General features: G+C 44.4%; 1 protein-coding gene across 1 annotated transcript; it reads right to left on the bottom strand.

The window, feature by feature from the left end:
• Positions 1 to 3,724: 3,724 nt before the first annotated feature.
• Positions 3,725 to 15,812, bottom strand: Serpinc1 (serpin family C member 1). Its single transcript, XM_048357071.1, is given in 8 exon segments — positions 3,725 to 3,901; positions 5,746 to 5,810; positions 8,091 to 8,481; positions 9,749 to 9,886; positions 10,233 to 10,448; positions 12,432 to 12,757; positions 12,760 to 12,800; positions 15,536 to 15,812. Coding segments are annotated over 8 exon segments (1,395 nt in total). The 5' UTR covers positions 15,577 to 15,812.
• Positions 15,813 to 16,753: the final 941 nt, after the last annotated feature.

Raw genomic sequence — 16,753 nt, 5'->3', positions numbered from 1 at the left:
GATGTCAGGGTACCTAAACCCAGTAATTCCCAAATGACTCTCCACATTTTCCATTTTTCTCACCCTAGGTAGTAAGGATGTAAACATAGTTGTCTTAATTTGTTAGCTGCCTCTATCATACCTTGTGCATGGTAAAAGGAAGGGAACAATTGTTTCATTAACCATTAAAGTGAGAACCACTGTTCAAACTAGCTACCTAAGTGACCTCTAACTTATGAAGAAATATGTGTTTAAAGAACATTGTAGCAGGCTTTCTTCTAAGAGTATTCTGGATACCATAAAAGTTCACATATTGTCTATAAGTAATTGATCATTTGAACTTCAAATAATTAGTTTAAGTGGAGGGGAAATCTGGTCAGTACGAGGACGGAATTTTCCTCAGACTATGAAAACATATTAAAGTAGATTAGACCTTGTTGCTTAGCATGTGAATGCTGCAGTGTCTGAGGACATGCCTTCCAGGTCTTGGAAAATTTGCTGAAGGCATCTTGTTAGTAGACTAGAAAAGCAATCGCCTTTGGGACACCCATGGAGCAGCCCCTTAGGGTTTCCATGCTGAGGAACTCCCTGGAGTACTGTGAAGCTTTGTGAATTTCATGCAAATTATACCACACTGGATGTGAAGTTTTTGGAGAGTAGAGAGAAGAAGAGCATGAGAAAGTAATAGTACAAGATAAATATATAAATGTGTAGTATAAAAAAAAGTGTAGTATATTTTGAGCAAAGAAGAAAAACATTTCCTGGATAGGAATTCCCTACCAGGACTGTGAACCTAAGTCATTTTCAACTGCCCTAATGCATTGGCTTCTTAAGATTCCTCATCCCTTGGGAAATCTTCTCTGCAATAGCTAAACAAATGCTGGGCTGACAGCAGTCTCACTGCTTGCCCATCCCCTACCCTGAATGAAAAGAGAGCAAGCACTCCCAAACCATAGGCAAAGGAAATGTGTTCTATCTCAGCCCAGTAACTTTTCATGTGCTGTGATTTGTATTCAGTTTTAACCTGTTGCAGTATTTTGTGCTCTGATGGCAGAACTTCCATGGATTTGCCAGCTCAGTCAGGAACCAATGGCTTCCTTCCTCTAAAAATCTTAAACCCCAAACTTGGGACTTTTGGCGTGTCAGCCTACCTGAGTGAAGGGAGAAGCACATTGGAAGAGCATTTAGAGTTCCTGGTTCCTCATCCTTTGAAGATGGCACCCACTCATAATCTGCCTCCGAGAGGCAAAGAGAAGGTGGAGGGTTCAAAGAGAGACAAGTCAATGTAGCAGAAATGTGGTTTCTTTCAGATGGACGTACTCTGAAGAAGCTCTGTCCATCTGTTCTCTATGGTGCTTATATGACGGGTGACAGCTGTCTCCCGTCTACCTGTCCCTGGCACTGTGCCTTCCCACTGGTCACTGTGAAAAGCAGATCACACTGGACTCAGAGGCCAGAATCCAGGTCGTGTTCCCCCTTCTCATCTTGAGCCCATCTCTTCTTCATGCAGCTGATAATGTAGCATTTACTTCTCTTTGGGAAACTTAAAGGGTTTCCCTAGAAACAGTAAAGCATTTAAAGCAAATTATAAAATAAGACTCTGGTGGGAGCTATCAAAGAGATATAGGAAGATTTCACCTCCACCATCACCCCTCTGTTGACACTGACAGGATCAACTGTGCCTGCCTCTTCCTGGGTTTCTAAAGGCTACAGTAAGACCTGTAAACAGCAAACTTACCTAACAAGAATTTTTCACAGCTTTCCAATCAAGAAGAATTCATATTAAAACAGACAATCAATTTCTAAAATGTTATCCCTTAAAGGGAATGGGTTAGAGTATTTTTAACTGTAAGAACTTACTAGTCTGCTTTTTCCCTTTGAAGAAAATCTAACATTTGAGGTTTGTGTCTTTTATCTGCAGCAATTACTCCATTAATAGTAAAGATGCCTGGAATAAGTCAGTGAGCCAGGACAGCGCTGTTAGCATGCTGAGAATGCTCAACTGACTTTATGCATCGTATTCCTAAGGTTACCTGTTTCTATTATGACCTTAATTATAAATACCTATATATATATGTATATATATATATAGGATTAGGATTTTCTCTCACCCACCCCTTTAATCATCACTTACATGTAAACCTTCACCTCCCCCTCCCTCTCCCCCTTACCGGAAAAAAAAATGCACTTTAATTCCTAAGGAGAGTGGCTGTTCCTGGCCCTGAAGCCAGATTACTTCAGGAGGAGAGTTGAAGAGGGAGAACTTTATCAGTCCCTGTAAAATTAACCCAATTTCTTAATGGTAACACAGAGTGACATCCATTTGTAAGCTGCCCCCACCCATGCCCTGCCAAAGGAAAAAGAACCCCTAAAAAAAAAGTTCAATATTCCTGCTCTAACTCCAGGAGCTTTACTGGGGGGAAAATACCTAATATTAAATTATCTCCTCACTGCCCAAATTGCAGAAGCTTCCATGTAGTTTTGTGGGAGGCTGAGACTTTTTTATTAAAAGAGAAAACTCAGAAGCTCTGCAGTCCAAAGCAGAATTGCATTGTCTCTGAGTGCCCTCTCTGCTGTCCCCTAGTGTGGCAGGTGTCCTCAGACTCTCCTCCTGTAGATTCTGCCCTTCCCCTGACGAAGTGGCATGTCTCCTACAGCCCTGTTGTGTTGGGGAGGGGGGAGGGCAAAAGGGTGGGCCAAGACTGGGGTTGGGGGAGGGAGATTCAAAGAAAGAGTTAAGATATGGATTTATATAAACATATTTAAAGCCGTTTAGCAAAAGCTTTCTCATTGAACAGCTTTAAAAACAATGTGAATGGAATCTTAGCAACTTTGTTAGTAATCTAAAAAGTCTATTAATGTATACTTGAAATTCTGTTTGTATAAAAATGCATTTCCTCTTTATTTTAACACTGTATAAAAGAACATTATGCATGTGAGTGGTTTGAGAAATAAATGGTTTAATACTCAGACTTGAATTTTTGTCTTTTCTGTTTACAGAGATTAACTTAACAGTTTTTGGGGTTTTTTTATTTTTTATTTCTACCAGTCCTGGGGCTTGAACTCAGGGTCTGAGCACTGTCCCTGGCTTCTTTTTGCTCAAGGCTAGCACTCTACCACTTGAGCCACAGCACCACTTCTGGGTTTTTTTCTGTTTATGTGGTGCTGAGGAATCGAACCCAGGGCTTCATGCATCCTAGGCAAGCACTGTACCACTAAGCCACATTCCTAGCCCCAGTTTTTGGAATTTTTTAGTGTGATGGGAATACTGAGACTTGAACTCCCCCTTCCCTTTCAGGGTGTCTTCCATCCCTCAAGATGGAGTAGTAACGCATTTCTCTCTTCCATTCTACCTCCCTCCTTCCCTCCCTCCATTTTGAGGCAGGGTCTCCATACCCCAGAATGTCCTGGAACTCACTGGATAGCCCATGCAGACCTCAAACTTGAAATCCTCCAACCCTACCTTTGGAGTATAGAGTATGACAGATAGATGCCACATTTCTCCTTTTGTTTTGTGTGTTTTTTTTAACTTATTTTTTTCCCTCTCATTTTCTTGACCCAGTTATGGTCCCTGAGTAGAGTAATTGAAAGCTTCTTCTTCTTTTTTTTTAATCTAGTGCCCCAATAGCATATTTGTCCTTTTCCATTTCAGGTGGCAAATTCCATTCATAATTGTGAGAAGGAAGTAGTATTTATTTTTATTTCTATTCACCAACAGAAAAATAAGCAATGCAAAGAGAATACTTTAGTTACCACAAGGGTTGGCTATTCTTCCCATGAAGACAATAGTGTTCAGAGTAACTTCTCTGATTAAAACCAGGAAGGGCCTGTTGGCCTTGAAGGTCACCCTGTTGGGGTTCAGCGAACGGCCAGCAATCGCAATGGCAGTGCTGGCAGAGGCCTCGCTGCCTTCCTCATTTACCTGCAGGTCACAAGAAACAAAACGTCATTAGCCACTGAAGTTCCTCATAGGCAAGTCATCCACGAGCAGTAGCTCCTGAAGAGGCCATGTGCTTTCCAGTAGCAGATAGACTTAGGTAAAGTAGGGTTCCTTGCAGAACCCCACTTGTATTTATTCCTTGATCCACTGAATAGCATGCTCTTTTGTTCAAGCTTTGCAAGAACTCCTCTCACATAACCCTGAACCAGAAATCTGGATGCACTAAAGATGCTTACATTTCTCACAGGAGCATGACGTTTTGTACCCAGCTTCTAAAGAGATTCAGACTCTCAGGACTAGAGCTTTATTGCTGAAATAGTTTTACTCTTACAACATCAAAATCCCAGGTATCTCTAACCCAAACAGCTATGAGACCTAAATAAGGCCTATGAAAAGAACGTGGCCCTGGAGTCATGAGCTGAATCAGTGACACATGTTGAAAGAGAAACCAAGTTTCTCCTTTCAGAAAACATTGCCTAATGACCTAGGGTATCACTGCCCACCTTTTTTTTTTCTTGGTGTTTAGCTGATTAGTGAAGATTTTCCCCGTCTTCCTTGCTCTTCTTAACCCTCTTTTCCTCCATGTTGCCTATCATATGCTCGTTCTAGGTCTAAATTTCTGAGCAGAGTACAGCTCTGTCAGATCCTCGAGTCTTCTGACTTCCTCCTGTCCCTGATCCTTCTACTTTCCTTGTAAGCAAACCATTTTCACTAACCTTGGTCCCTGGAATTATGTTTACTGGCACCATACCCTGAAATACTTCTCTTTGATAACAATTTCTCTTTATTTTTTCTTGTCAATCGCCTCATCCTATAAGCTTCCCTAACATTTGACCCCTCTCCTTTCCCACTCAGCCTTGGCTTCCATAAAGAACAGTCCACACAATGGCTTCCAATTCTAACTGTACATCAGGATCCCAGAAGAGCTTGTAAATAGAGATACAGGGGCCCTATCTTAGGATTTCCAAGGGTGAAGATCCCCGGATGATTAATGCTACTGGCCCATAGTTGAGTATTGGAGGACTAGAAGTTCCACCAGCTGTGTTGTTACCCAGGGCTCCCTATGGTTCCTCATTGTTTGCTTCACTGTAGGACTCCTCAGACCTCATAGTACCAGTGTGCATTGTTGATCCTTAGAAGAGGCCTTAACTACCCACCTTCTTCATTTTCTGCAGTGTAGTCTAGTACTGTACTTCCCCAGCACATGATCTACATACACCAACACCAGCAACTCTTGGTTGGCTGGTTGTTGTTTTTTGTCAGTCATGGGGCTTGAACTCTGGGCCTGGGCACTGTCCCTGAGCTCTTCAGGTCAAGGTGAGCACTCTACCTACCACTTGAGCCGCAGTGCCACTTGTTTTCTGGCGGTTAGTTGGAGATAAGAGTCTCATAGACTTTCCTCTCCAGTCTGGCTTTGAACCCTGATCCTGAGTGGCTAGGATTACAGGTGTGAGGCACCAGAGCCCAGCTTTCCATTTTCTTAAATGAACTTCTTAGTGGTTCCTTTCCCTTTGCTACCCTCCTCTAAGTAGCCTGCTGCAGGAGAGGTGATGGGTGGGTTCCAGGGTAGACTAGGAGACCATGAGGGTCTCTGTGGAGGACCATATCACAGGAGGCCTCACGGAGCAGAGGGCTATAGATTAGGGAGTTAACACTGGAAACATGCCTCTTCTCCCCTGGTGTTCTGCTGATCATGCATCTGATTTATATCTGTACCATAAGGATGAGGGCAGCAAAAAGCCAGAGGCATGAATCATCCGAGATGTCGAGGCCTGGAAACATAAAGTGGTGGGAAAGCATCCTAAGAGGAAGAAAGACACACTCACCTCGAGAAATGCCTTGTGAAATGCATCTGAGACATAAAGGTCGTTTCTGCCTTCTGCAACAATACCTGCAAGGAAGATCAGAGGTGGGGGGAGGAGGGAGTTTGAAGAGGTCTTTTGGTTTTTTGGGTGGTTTTTTTGAAAATTAGAAATCCTGGGGACTCTGACCTAAGGAAATCCCATAATTAATACTCATTAAAATAACACCTACTCTGGGCTTATTCATGTGAATTTAATCTCATGCTTCAGCTCTTTCAGGGTGGTAAAGGTGGTCTCTTTCTTTTTTTTCTTTTTTGCCAGTCCTGGGGCTTAGACTCGGGGCCTGAGCACTGTCCCTGGCTTCTTTTTGCTCAAGGCTACTAGCGCTCTACCTCTCGAGCTACAGCACCACTTCTGACTGTTTTCTATATATTTGGTGCTGGGGAATCGAACCCAGGGAGGGCTTCATGTATACGAGTTAAGTACTCTTGCCACTCGGCCATATGCCCATTGGTCTCTTTCTTAAGGAATAAGAAAGGGTCTTTTCAGTGGTTTTATTTTATTTTATTTTATTTTTTGCCAGTCCTGGGGCTTGAACTCAGGGCCTGGGCACTGTCCCTGAGCCTCTTTGTACCCAAGCTATCACTCTACCACTTGAGTCACAGTGCCACTTCTGGCTTTTTCGCTTTTTCTCTTTATATGGTACTGAGGAATTGAACCCAGGGCTTCCCGCATGCATGCTAGGTGAGCACTCTACTACTAAGCCACATTCCCAGCCCTGTGGAAATGTTTTTTTGTTTTTTTTTTTTTGTTTTTTTTGGCCAGTCCTGGGCCTTGGACTCAGGGCCTGAGCACTGTCCCTGGCTTCTTCCCGCTCAAGGCTAGCACTCTGCCACTTGAGCCACAGCGCCGCTTCTGGCCGTTTTCTGTATATGTGGTGCTGGGGAATCGAACCTAGGGCCTCGTGTATCCGAGGCAGGCACTCTTGCCACTAGGCCATATCCCCAGCCCTTTAAGATACTTTTATGATAACTAATTATTTAATTTAGTGATAACTAATTAATTATTTAATTTAGTGGTCCTGGAGATGGAACCCAGGGCCTCACACTTGCTAGGCAAGCCTTACACTACTCGAGCTATATACCGCTAGTCTTTTTATGGGCATTTTGTTCTTGAAATAGGGTCTCACTCACTTTGCCTAGTTTACCTCAGATGCCAGATCCTGCTTTTGCCCCCTGAGTATTTTTTTTAATTTAATTTAGGTGTGGTTTTTTTTTTTTCTTTTCAGAGTGGGGTTTGAACTCAGGGGCTGGGCCCTGTTCCTGAGTTCTTCTGCACAAAGCTAGCACTCTACCACTTGGACCCCCAGCTCCACTTCTAGTTTTCTGGTAGTGAATTGGAGATAAGAGTCTCACAGACTTTCCTGCTGGGGCTGGCTTTGAACCGCAATCCTCAGATCTCAGCTTCCTGAGTCCCTAGGATTACAGGTGTGAGCCACCAGTGCCCAGTTCTTATTTATTCAACCAGTACTAGAGCTTGAACTGAGGGCCTCATGCTCTCATTTAGCTTTCTTGTTCACAATTGGTGCCCTACCACTTGAGCCACGCCCCCAATCTGGCATTTTACTGGCTAATTGGAGATGAAGTTTCACAGATTTTTTTTTTCTGCCCTGGTTGGTGTTTTTTTTTTTTCTTTTCAGTCTTATATATATATCTTATATCTATATCTATATCTATATATAGATTTTTTATCTATATATAGATTTTTTTATCAAACTGAATTACAGAGAGGTTACAGTTTCATACATTAGGCATTGGATACATTTCTTGTACTGTTTGTTACCTCCTCCCTCATTCTCCCTCCCCTCTCCCCCTTTCCCTTCCCCCTCCCCCCCCATTGGTTTTGAACTGCAATCCTTTGATCTCAGCCTCTGGAGTAGCTAGGATTGCAAGGTAAACCAATGTCACCCAGCTTACTTTATTTTTTTTGAGACAAGTCTTTTTAGAGAACCTCTGAAGGCTTCAAATTCACGGTCCTTCTACCGCAGCCTTGGAATGCTAGATTACAAATATGAGCTACCACACCATGCTTCTCTTGCTATGAATTTCAATGACTGTAACCTCTAGCAGATACAGACACTACAGGTGCCATTGCTGACAGGATCAGCAATGGCCAAAAGAGCAAATTCTCTCTTTTACAGAAGAAACAAAAGCTTCCAAAGGAGCAAGGATTTCCTGAGTCAGCAGTACCACTGGGATCAGAATGCAAGGATCTTGGACTGCTTTGTTATTTTCTCATCTTTTAGGAATTTCTTCCACTTTGGGTCAGAGCGCCTTGGGGTAGAGAGAGGAGGCCACGTAGATACGTACCTGGGAGGTGGGACTTCTCAGGGCTGAAAATGTCCACCAGACCCATGTCCTGTAGGTGCTCCTTCAGACTGAAGCTGTCTTCCACGCGGAAGCGCGGCATGTGCACCACAAGCATCATCTCCTCCAGGGCATCCAGCCACTCCTGCAGCAGCTCCGGGGTGAGCTCCTGCTCCACCTTGGCCAGGCTCTTCTCAGGCCTGGGCAGGATGAGCACCATGGTGATGTCATCACCTTTGAAGGGCAACTCCAGCACCTGGGTGCCTTCAGCCACTCGCCGGTACCGGAATTTGCCTTCCTGATACATCATAGACACCGAACACAACTGGTCATCCGCCTTGTAGAACAGCTCCTTCTTTGTGTTCTCAGGGCTGAACTTTGACTTCCACAGACCCTGGAAGAAGATACATGTCAGAGAATCATAGAGCAGGAGAATGATGTGGGTCATACTCACTACTTTATTACATTAATAACATACATATAAGCCAGGCACCAATGGCTCATACTGTAATCAGTCTGTGAGACTCTTAGCTCCAATTAACCACTCAAAAACCTGAAGTGGCACTGTGGCTCAAAATGGTAGTGTTCTAGCTTTGAGCAAAAGAGCTCAGGGACAATGCCCCAGGTCCTGAGTTCAAGCTCCATGACCAACAAAATAATAATATTAAGAAAAGGCCTGGAGATATAGGTATGAAAATACAACTGATAACTGGGTGCTGGGATTATTACTTTGTTCTGTGTATTTTCTTTGTTTCTCAGATTTTTCAGCAAACATTGTAACCCAATACTTACAACCCAATTGTAAGGTTATACCAATAACAACCCACAAGCTTCTTTAAAAGTTTGTCTTGAGTTTCTGTATACTGTCTTTGGCAGTGGGCTTGGCAACAACAGTGCTGGCTAAGTTCTGGACCACAGAGAAAGGAGAAAGAATGCACTTCAGTCTAGAAGCTGCTGTTCCATTCACCTTTCACTGGTGGTCTTCTGAGTGTCAGTGATCTCTGTATTCCCACTGCCTTCTCCCTCCTCCTTCCCAAATGTGATCCAATTGGGACCAACTTTGGAATGCCAGACTCTGAGAAAAACAAAGCCATCTACATGGTCAGATAGCAGGGATTGCTAAATCTGAGGTAAGCCTGGCAGCTGCAGATTTAGAAGATTCAGGCCATCAGTAACTGTGAGTCACTGTAAAGGCTATTCCAGGAAGTAAAGGAAATCACCACTAAGGAATGTCAGTAAACTCTGTTATTTTGTCCCAGGTCTTAAATGGGTTAACAGAATGGCAAAATATCTGTCTATGGATCGATCCATCAGTCAATAAATTGATAGATATAAATGTATATACATATATATGCATCAATAGATGATCAATAAATAGATGAATAGATTATAGGAGAGTTTATCACTAAATACAAGCGTGGCAGCTTGGGATGCTGGGTGTGTAAATATCATATGTTTTCTCACCCTGGGCCCCAAGTTCTCTGGACCTGAGCCTCACAGCCATGGTTACAAAAATTCTGGGTTCTTAGCAAATTTATCTTTGTTCCCAGCCTATTCATGGACTGTTTTTCAGAAGGGATCTTCCTACACATGCCCAGTGACGTGAAAGAGGCTAAGCTGAGGAGCACAGTCCCTGTGGTCTCCAGGGCCACTTTGAGTACCTTGAAGTAAATAGTGTTCACCAGCACCAGGATAGTGAGCTCATTGATGGCGTCCGAGGGAATGACGTTGGTGATGCGGCCTTCAGTTTTATTGGCCACCCAGTTGTTGATGGTCACTCTGGACTTCTCTGCATTTTCCTAAGGAGAATAGGAAACAAATTTAACCACCAGTGCCCAATTCAACCAGATTCGCTCTTTCCTTGGACTAAACATTTTATTCATCTTCCTTTCTTGAACAGCCCTTAGAAAATATTTGAACATGGTGGGTAAAATGAGGAATTCATTATTTAGTTATTTTTCAGATCAGGCTTTATAATCTAAGCCACAGCTATCACTTTATTTCTGAGCTTGTAGTTGAGAATTGCTATTTCAGAGCTTCTGATTTGTGGCCAATCTTTCATCAGTCTTCTGCTAGCATAGACATGTGCTCTCTGTGTGAGTAAGAGGAAGAACTCTGAGATTAGGGATGACCCAGGCTACTCACCTTGAAGTCCAGGGGCTGGAGCTTGGCTCCGTAGACCACCTCACTGATGTCCTGGTAGGTCTCATTGAAGGTAAGGGATTTGTCTCCAAAAAGGCGGTTGGCTGATACCAAGTGGGAGGATAGGTTGGCTTTTCGATAGAGTCGGCAGTTCAGTTTGGCAAAGAAGAAGTGGATCTGATCAGATGTTTTTTCAGAGATAGTATTAAACTTAAATACCTAAGGAAGCAAACAAACAAAACAGGTGATGGCAATGCTGGCCAGCTCCCTATCCATAGCCAGTGAGCTCCTTTGGATTTAGTGCCTGGCACATCATCAATGCTCAGCTTATGTTTTCATTTTTTATCCTTTTTTTTTCTTGTCAGTCAAAGGGCTTGAATGCCAGGCCTGGGCACTGTGAGCTTTTTCACTCAAAGCTAGCATTCTACCACTGTGAGCCAGAGCACCACTCCCAGATTTCTGGGGCTAGTTATGAACCTCACAGACTTTCCTGGCCAGGCTGGCTTTGAACTGTGATCCTCAGATCTCAGCCTCCCGAGTAGCTTGGATGGCAAGCATAAGCCACCAGCAACTGGCTCAGCTTATGTTTTTAAAATAAATAATGGCAGAAAAATAAAAAAACAGGACGCATGAAAGAAAAGGAAATAAAAGAGATAGGATGGAATGCCAACTACAATCTCTAAAGGGCTTTAGAACAATATACAAATGCTTTCTTGCTGGAAAGAAAAAAGTCCTCTTGACGATTCTGGATAGAGGGGCAAAGCTGATCCACTATGATAAATACTTCCCAGAGCCAGAAAATACTTTCACATTGTCCAGGCTTTTCTTGGCTGTCCAGGCCCCCAGGCCCTGGGTATAGAATCCTAGAATCTTCATCCGCAAGAACCCATTGTGTGAGCTCACCAAATGGTAAATGCTCTTACCATGGCAGGAACTGGGAGTTTCTACCTCCCCACACACTGCCTGGCACAAGACAGCGCTGAAAAAAAATGAGCAAATGAATGAATAAATATAGAAAGGAAAAAGATGGCTAAAAAGAGAGCTTATATGGCACACAGGCTTTCCTTCATTTAAAAATACTTAATAGATAATTTTAAAAATCTTTTTAAAAAGGTTCATGTATGAATATGTATGTATATATATATATATATATATATATATATATATATATATATATATATATATATATATCAGGTGTGATGGCACAACCTATAATCCCAGAATTTAGGAGACTGTGATAGGAGAATAGGGTGAGCTATGTAGCATGAGCTACATACTAAGACCTTATCTCAAAAAGTGGAAGAAATAATACTTTGAGGCCAGGTGCCAGTGGCTCACACCTATAATCCTAGCTACTCAGGAGACAGAGATCTGAGGATGGAGTGGTTTGAAGCCAGCCAGAGCAGGAAAGACTATGAAACTCTTATATTCAATTAATCACAGAAAAAGCTGGAGTGCTGTTGTATCTCAAGTGGTGGAGTGCTACCCTTGAGCAAAAGGAACTTAGGGACATTGCCCAGGCCCAAAGTTCAAGCCCCAGGACCAGAAAGAAGAAAAGCAAACAACTTAGTGCTCAAGAATCAGTGGTTCACACCTATAACCCTAGTTACTCAGGAGGCTGAAAACCAAAGATCAAGGTTCAAAGTCAGCCTAGAAGGAAAGTCTCTAAGACTCTTATGTCCATTGAGCCAGCAAAAAGCTAAAAAGCTAGAAGTGGAATGGTGGCTCAAGTGGTAGAGAATCATCCATGAGTGAAAAAGCTCAAAAGGGACAGTGTCTAGACCTGAATTCAAGTCTCCATACCAACACACACACACACACACACACACACACACACACACACACACACACACACACACACCTTTGTGAAGGATCTAGGGATGCTGAAAATACTGTATTTTTTTTCAATATTTCTGAAGTTTGGGGATTTTTTTTCATTAAAAAATTGAAGGGAAAATTATGTAGATGTGGTTGTGATGAATAAAAATACAATTTACTTTGAAACAGATTCATAAAGCAGACATCTAGATAAGTCACTCCTTAATGAATTTTAAAAGATTCCTTTAAGAAAGGAATCATGACACATGAAGTAGTGACCCACATTGCGCGTGGCTCCCCAGGTCATCTCAAGTGTTGATTTAGGAGTCCACCGGCCCATGGAGACCCAAAAGCAAGGCGGTGGCTCGGGGCACAGGGCTGTACCTCCATCAGCTGCTTGAGGGTGTCATTGCAGGCCCCCAGCTTGGTCATGGCGAAGGCCGTGGAGATACTCAGAGGGGACAGGAAGATGTTGTCGTTGTCGTTCTTGGCGTCGGCCAGGTGCTGGTAGAAGGTGGTGGCGAAGTGGGAATTGGCCCTGGACAGCTCCCACACGCGGCGGTTGGTGGCCTCCGGGATCCTCTTCTCCGAGCCCCCCAGCTCGGTGGCCCTCTTCTCGGGGGTGCGGTAGATGCACATGGGATTCACTGGGATGTCGCGGGGCTTGGCTGTGCAGATGTCATCCACCGCGCCCCCCTGGCAGGCCGCCCGCCCCAGAGGCCGAGGAACAGCAAGGAGAGAAGGCAGATGTGCCTACAAAGGGACAGGGTGGCTGAGTGAGGCTACCCTGGGGAGCCCCCATTCCCACCAGCCACCCCAGACCTTCTCCAGGGGAGCACAAGGCTTCCACCCACCTGGGGTGGCCAGGAAGAGGGCCAAGGCCTTTGAGATAAGCATGAGGATGCTCTGTGCAACTGGGGGGCCCAGCTGGCAGTCCTGAAGGAGAGCTATGTGCTCAGGGCCCCGTGGGGTGCTGGGGGCTCCCGCCTATAATCCCACCTATTCAGCAGGCTGACATCCGAGGACCATGGTTCCAAGCCAACCCCGGGCAGGAAAGTCCATGAGACTCTTAGGTCCAATTAGCCACCAGAAAACCGGAAGTGGCACTGTGGCTCAAAGTGGTAGTGGTAGAGCTCTACCCTTGAGCAAAAGACCTCAGGAACAGTGCCCAGGCCCTGAGTTCAAGCCCTACCACTGAGAATATATAAAACAAAAGAATGTAGAGCTTCCGACCATGGGACAAACATGACCACACACTTCACTAGGAGATGGGGGGTGGGGGTGGGGGTGTTCCAGAAGCTATTCCAACTAAATGGGACTTAACCTGGATCTAAAAGAATAGGAGATTTTGAACAAGAAGAATATCAAAGAATAGGGCACAGGCAACATCTATGTGCTGAACACGTCCAACTCTTTTTCTAGCTCCAGCCCTAAATTTTCCTCAGAGCTCTAAACAGACAGCTTGCTGGGCAATTCTACTCAGAAATCCCACAAACTCCTTAGTTAACTATGCTCCAATGAAACAGGCAGTTCTTACCCACACACCTGCTTTTCCTTGCATGTCCAACAGCGAAGGGAGGGAGACAGATCCTCCTGTCCCCCGCTATCTAGCTCAGAAACGGGAGAGTGACCAGGATTGACCTGCACACCTCCCTGCCCACCCTTTGTTTAGTTACACCCCAGATTCCATTCACTTGGCTTTCTTGTCCTTTTACCACTACCTTAGTTCAGGCCTTGGTCATTTTTTGTGACCTAGTTTTTGTTTTGTTTTGCTTTGCTTTGCTTTTTGGTGGTAGTGGGGCTTGAACTTAGTCCGTCTCACCTGCTAGGCAGGAAACCTATCACTTGATCTACACCCCTGGCACTTTTTGCTTTAGTTATTTTTTGGATAGAATCTCACATTTTTACCCAGACTACAGTCCTATTTACACTGCAATGACAGACATGGACCAGCATGCCCAGCTATTGGTTGAGATGGGGGAGGGAGTGTCTCTTGAACTTTATCCCCTGGGCTGGCCTTGAACCACAATCCTCCTGACTTCTGTGAGCCACTGTGACTCAACAGTTCCCTGAAAATGGTAATGGCTTCCAACCAGAGTTCATTAAATGTAAAAGAAGCTCATCTCACTGTTTTAAAAAAATAAGTTGTAACCAGGTATGGTGGTACATGCCTGTAACTCTAGCACACAGAGAGCCAAGGCAGTAGAATCTCTAGTGCAATGCCAGCCTAAGATAGAGGGAGACCCTGCCTCAAAACAAAATCAAACATATATGTGACAGTGAGATTGGAAAATTAAGAAAATTTGGACACCCAGTACAACAAACCAAGGGACAAAGTCTTCGTAATAATTTTGTAGCTAAGAGAAGATAGGGGGAAGGGCCCAGGATCTTTGGGTCTAGAGAAAAGAGTCTCTGTATGGCTGCTGATTCTTCTCAGCCTCCTCTTGGATGAACATGATAGACACAGAGTGTGGAGGAAACTCACTAATGCAATCTGCTTGGAAGCAAGCTGGAAATTGTAAAGGCCATTGGGGAGGGGGAAGGAATTTGTCTTTCCATGTGGTGTAAGTCTAACTCTGCAGCAGAACAGAGTGGTAGGGAAGTGGAGACACTGAGGGAAGATGAAAGGTGGAACAAAGAAGCAGAGAAAGAGAGAAAGAAGAGAAGATCTGGATCACATCTGTTTCCCATTTTGTCCTTTAGGTATATTTGGAAGTACAAATGGTAGGTGGAACAGGGGTTGCCTCTGACAGCTCTGTTAAGCACAAACAAAACATTGCCTAGGGGCTGGGACTGTGGCTTAGCGGTAGAATGCTTGCATGAAGCCCTGGGTTCAGTTCCTCAGCACCACATAAACAGAAAAGGCTAGAAGTGGTGCTGTGGCTTAAGTGGTAGAGTGCTAGTCTTGAGCAAAAGAAGTTCAGGGACAGTTCCCAGGCTCTGAGTTCAAGCCCCGGGACTGGCAAAAACAACAACAAAAAGCATCTAACTTCCAGTCTTCAGTGACAACCCAGCTCAAAGAGGAGAGGAGGACCTGTGGTACCCAGGAGAGGGAATCTCATTCCACAAACGGCACAAGGCTTTGGCTGGTTAGTCGGAGGTCACAGAGATCCTTGGGGGGGTGGGGGGACAGGGGGGGCAACCAAGGGAAAGGGGGAGCAAAAAGGGACTGGGAGGCCCTTATGATTACACATGCTAGCTTCTAGATGTATTATGGGCTCTGGGAATTTCCCTTGGCGCATCTCCTGGACGGCACATTTTTACACAGAGAAACAATCCCTCTTGTCTCCTGACCTAAGAACCTGAGGTGTGGCTTGGGAAAGGCCTTTGCGGGAGCGGGGTTGGGGGGAGGGCACTCCCAGGCCTCTGATTATAAAGACCAGGGAGAGGGCCTGGTCTTTTCAAAGGTGCCAGAGGTCATCCTGGTGAGTTCTTTAGAGGTCAGAAAACCCAACAAGAGCCTGCACAGAGGAAGTCTACCCGCTTACCTTTCTCCAGGAGCCACCGTTCTTATCCTATTGGAAAACATGGCCGCGAAGCTTCCCTAGGACCCGGTAAGTGGAGAGAGTGTGGTCTGAGGCAATCTCTCCTCTGAAAACTGTTCTTTCTTCTAAATCTGACTGAGGTCCAGAGGACAGGGTGGGGGAGGAAGTTGACGAGGAGGGGAGAGGAGGGTCAAAGGCTGATGACCAGTTCCTGGGGTTAAGCAAAGTGTGGGGCTCCATGTTATTTAATTAACAAAGAAGCTAAAGTTCAGTCAGGCCTAGGGAAAGTGAGACCCACCTTCTTACATGAAGTCCTCATCCTTCTCACCTTTATAGAAAAGGAAGAAGTGAATATAGTCATGAATTTAAACTTACTTAAGAAATCCTTGAATGTGAACTTTATAGAAACTTTTTTCCTAGTTCATCAAATTTGGTTAATCTGGTAGAAAAATGTAAACATAATTAGTCAAGTTTCATGTCCAGAAACATGTAGCTTCTCTGCTCAGTACAATACCTTCTTTTTCCCGTAGTTTCTGTTATGAAGGGGAAAGGAGTGGGTAGAAAAGAAAAATTTATGCAAACGTAAAAATACTTTTTTTGTGTGGTGCTAGGATTAAACTCAGGGACTGAGGCTTGCTAGGCTGGCACTCTACCATTTGAGTCATATCTCCAGTCCCTTTTGGTGTTGTTTATTCATTCATTCATTTTCAGACACTGGGCTTGAACTCAGGGCCTGGGTGCTGTCCCTGAGCTCCCCTGCTCAAGGTTAGCACTCTACCACTTTGAGCCACAGGTCCACTTCCAGTTTTCTGGTAGTTACTGGGAGGTAAGTCTCACAGGGACTTCTGCCCTGGCTGGCTTTGAACTGTGATGTTCAGATCTCAGTCTCCTGAGTAGCTAGGATTACATGTTGAGCCACTGGTGCCCAGCTACAACATTAAAAAAAAAATTATTGTCAAGGTGATGTACAGAGGGGTTACAGTTACTACAGTGAGGTAATGAGTACATTTCTTGTCATACTTGTTACGCCTTCCCTCATTTTTCTCCCACCTTCCCTTTCCCCCCAAACTTTTGTTTTAAACCCACGCTAGCCTAGCTCCACCTCCCAAGTATCTCAGATTAAAGGTTTGCATCAATTTACCTGACTTGAAATATGATTTAAAGAGAAAATAGGGCTGGGGAAGTGACTCTGTAATAGAATGCCTGCCTGGCAGTCCTGAG

This window comes from Perognathus longimembris, chromosome 11 (genome assembly GCF_023159225.1).
Source record: "Perognathus longimembris pacificus isolate PPM17 chromosome 11, ASM2315922v1, whole genome shotgun sequence".
Classification (NCBI taxonomy): domain Eukaryota; kingdom Metazoa; phylum Chordata; class Mammalia; order Rodentia; family Heteromyidae; genus Perognathus; species Perognathus longimembris.
The sequence above is the reverse complement of the archived record's forward strand: the minus strand, read 5'-3'. Positions and strand labels throughout refer to the sequence as shown.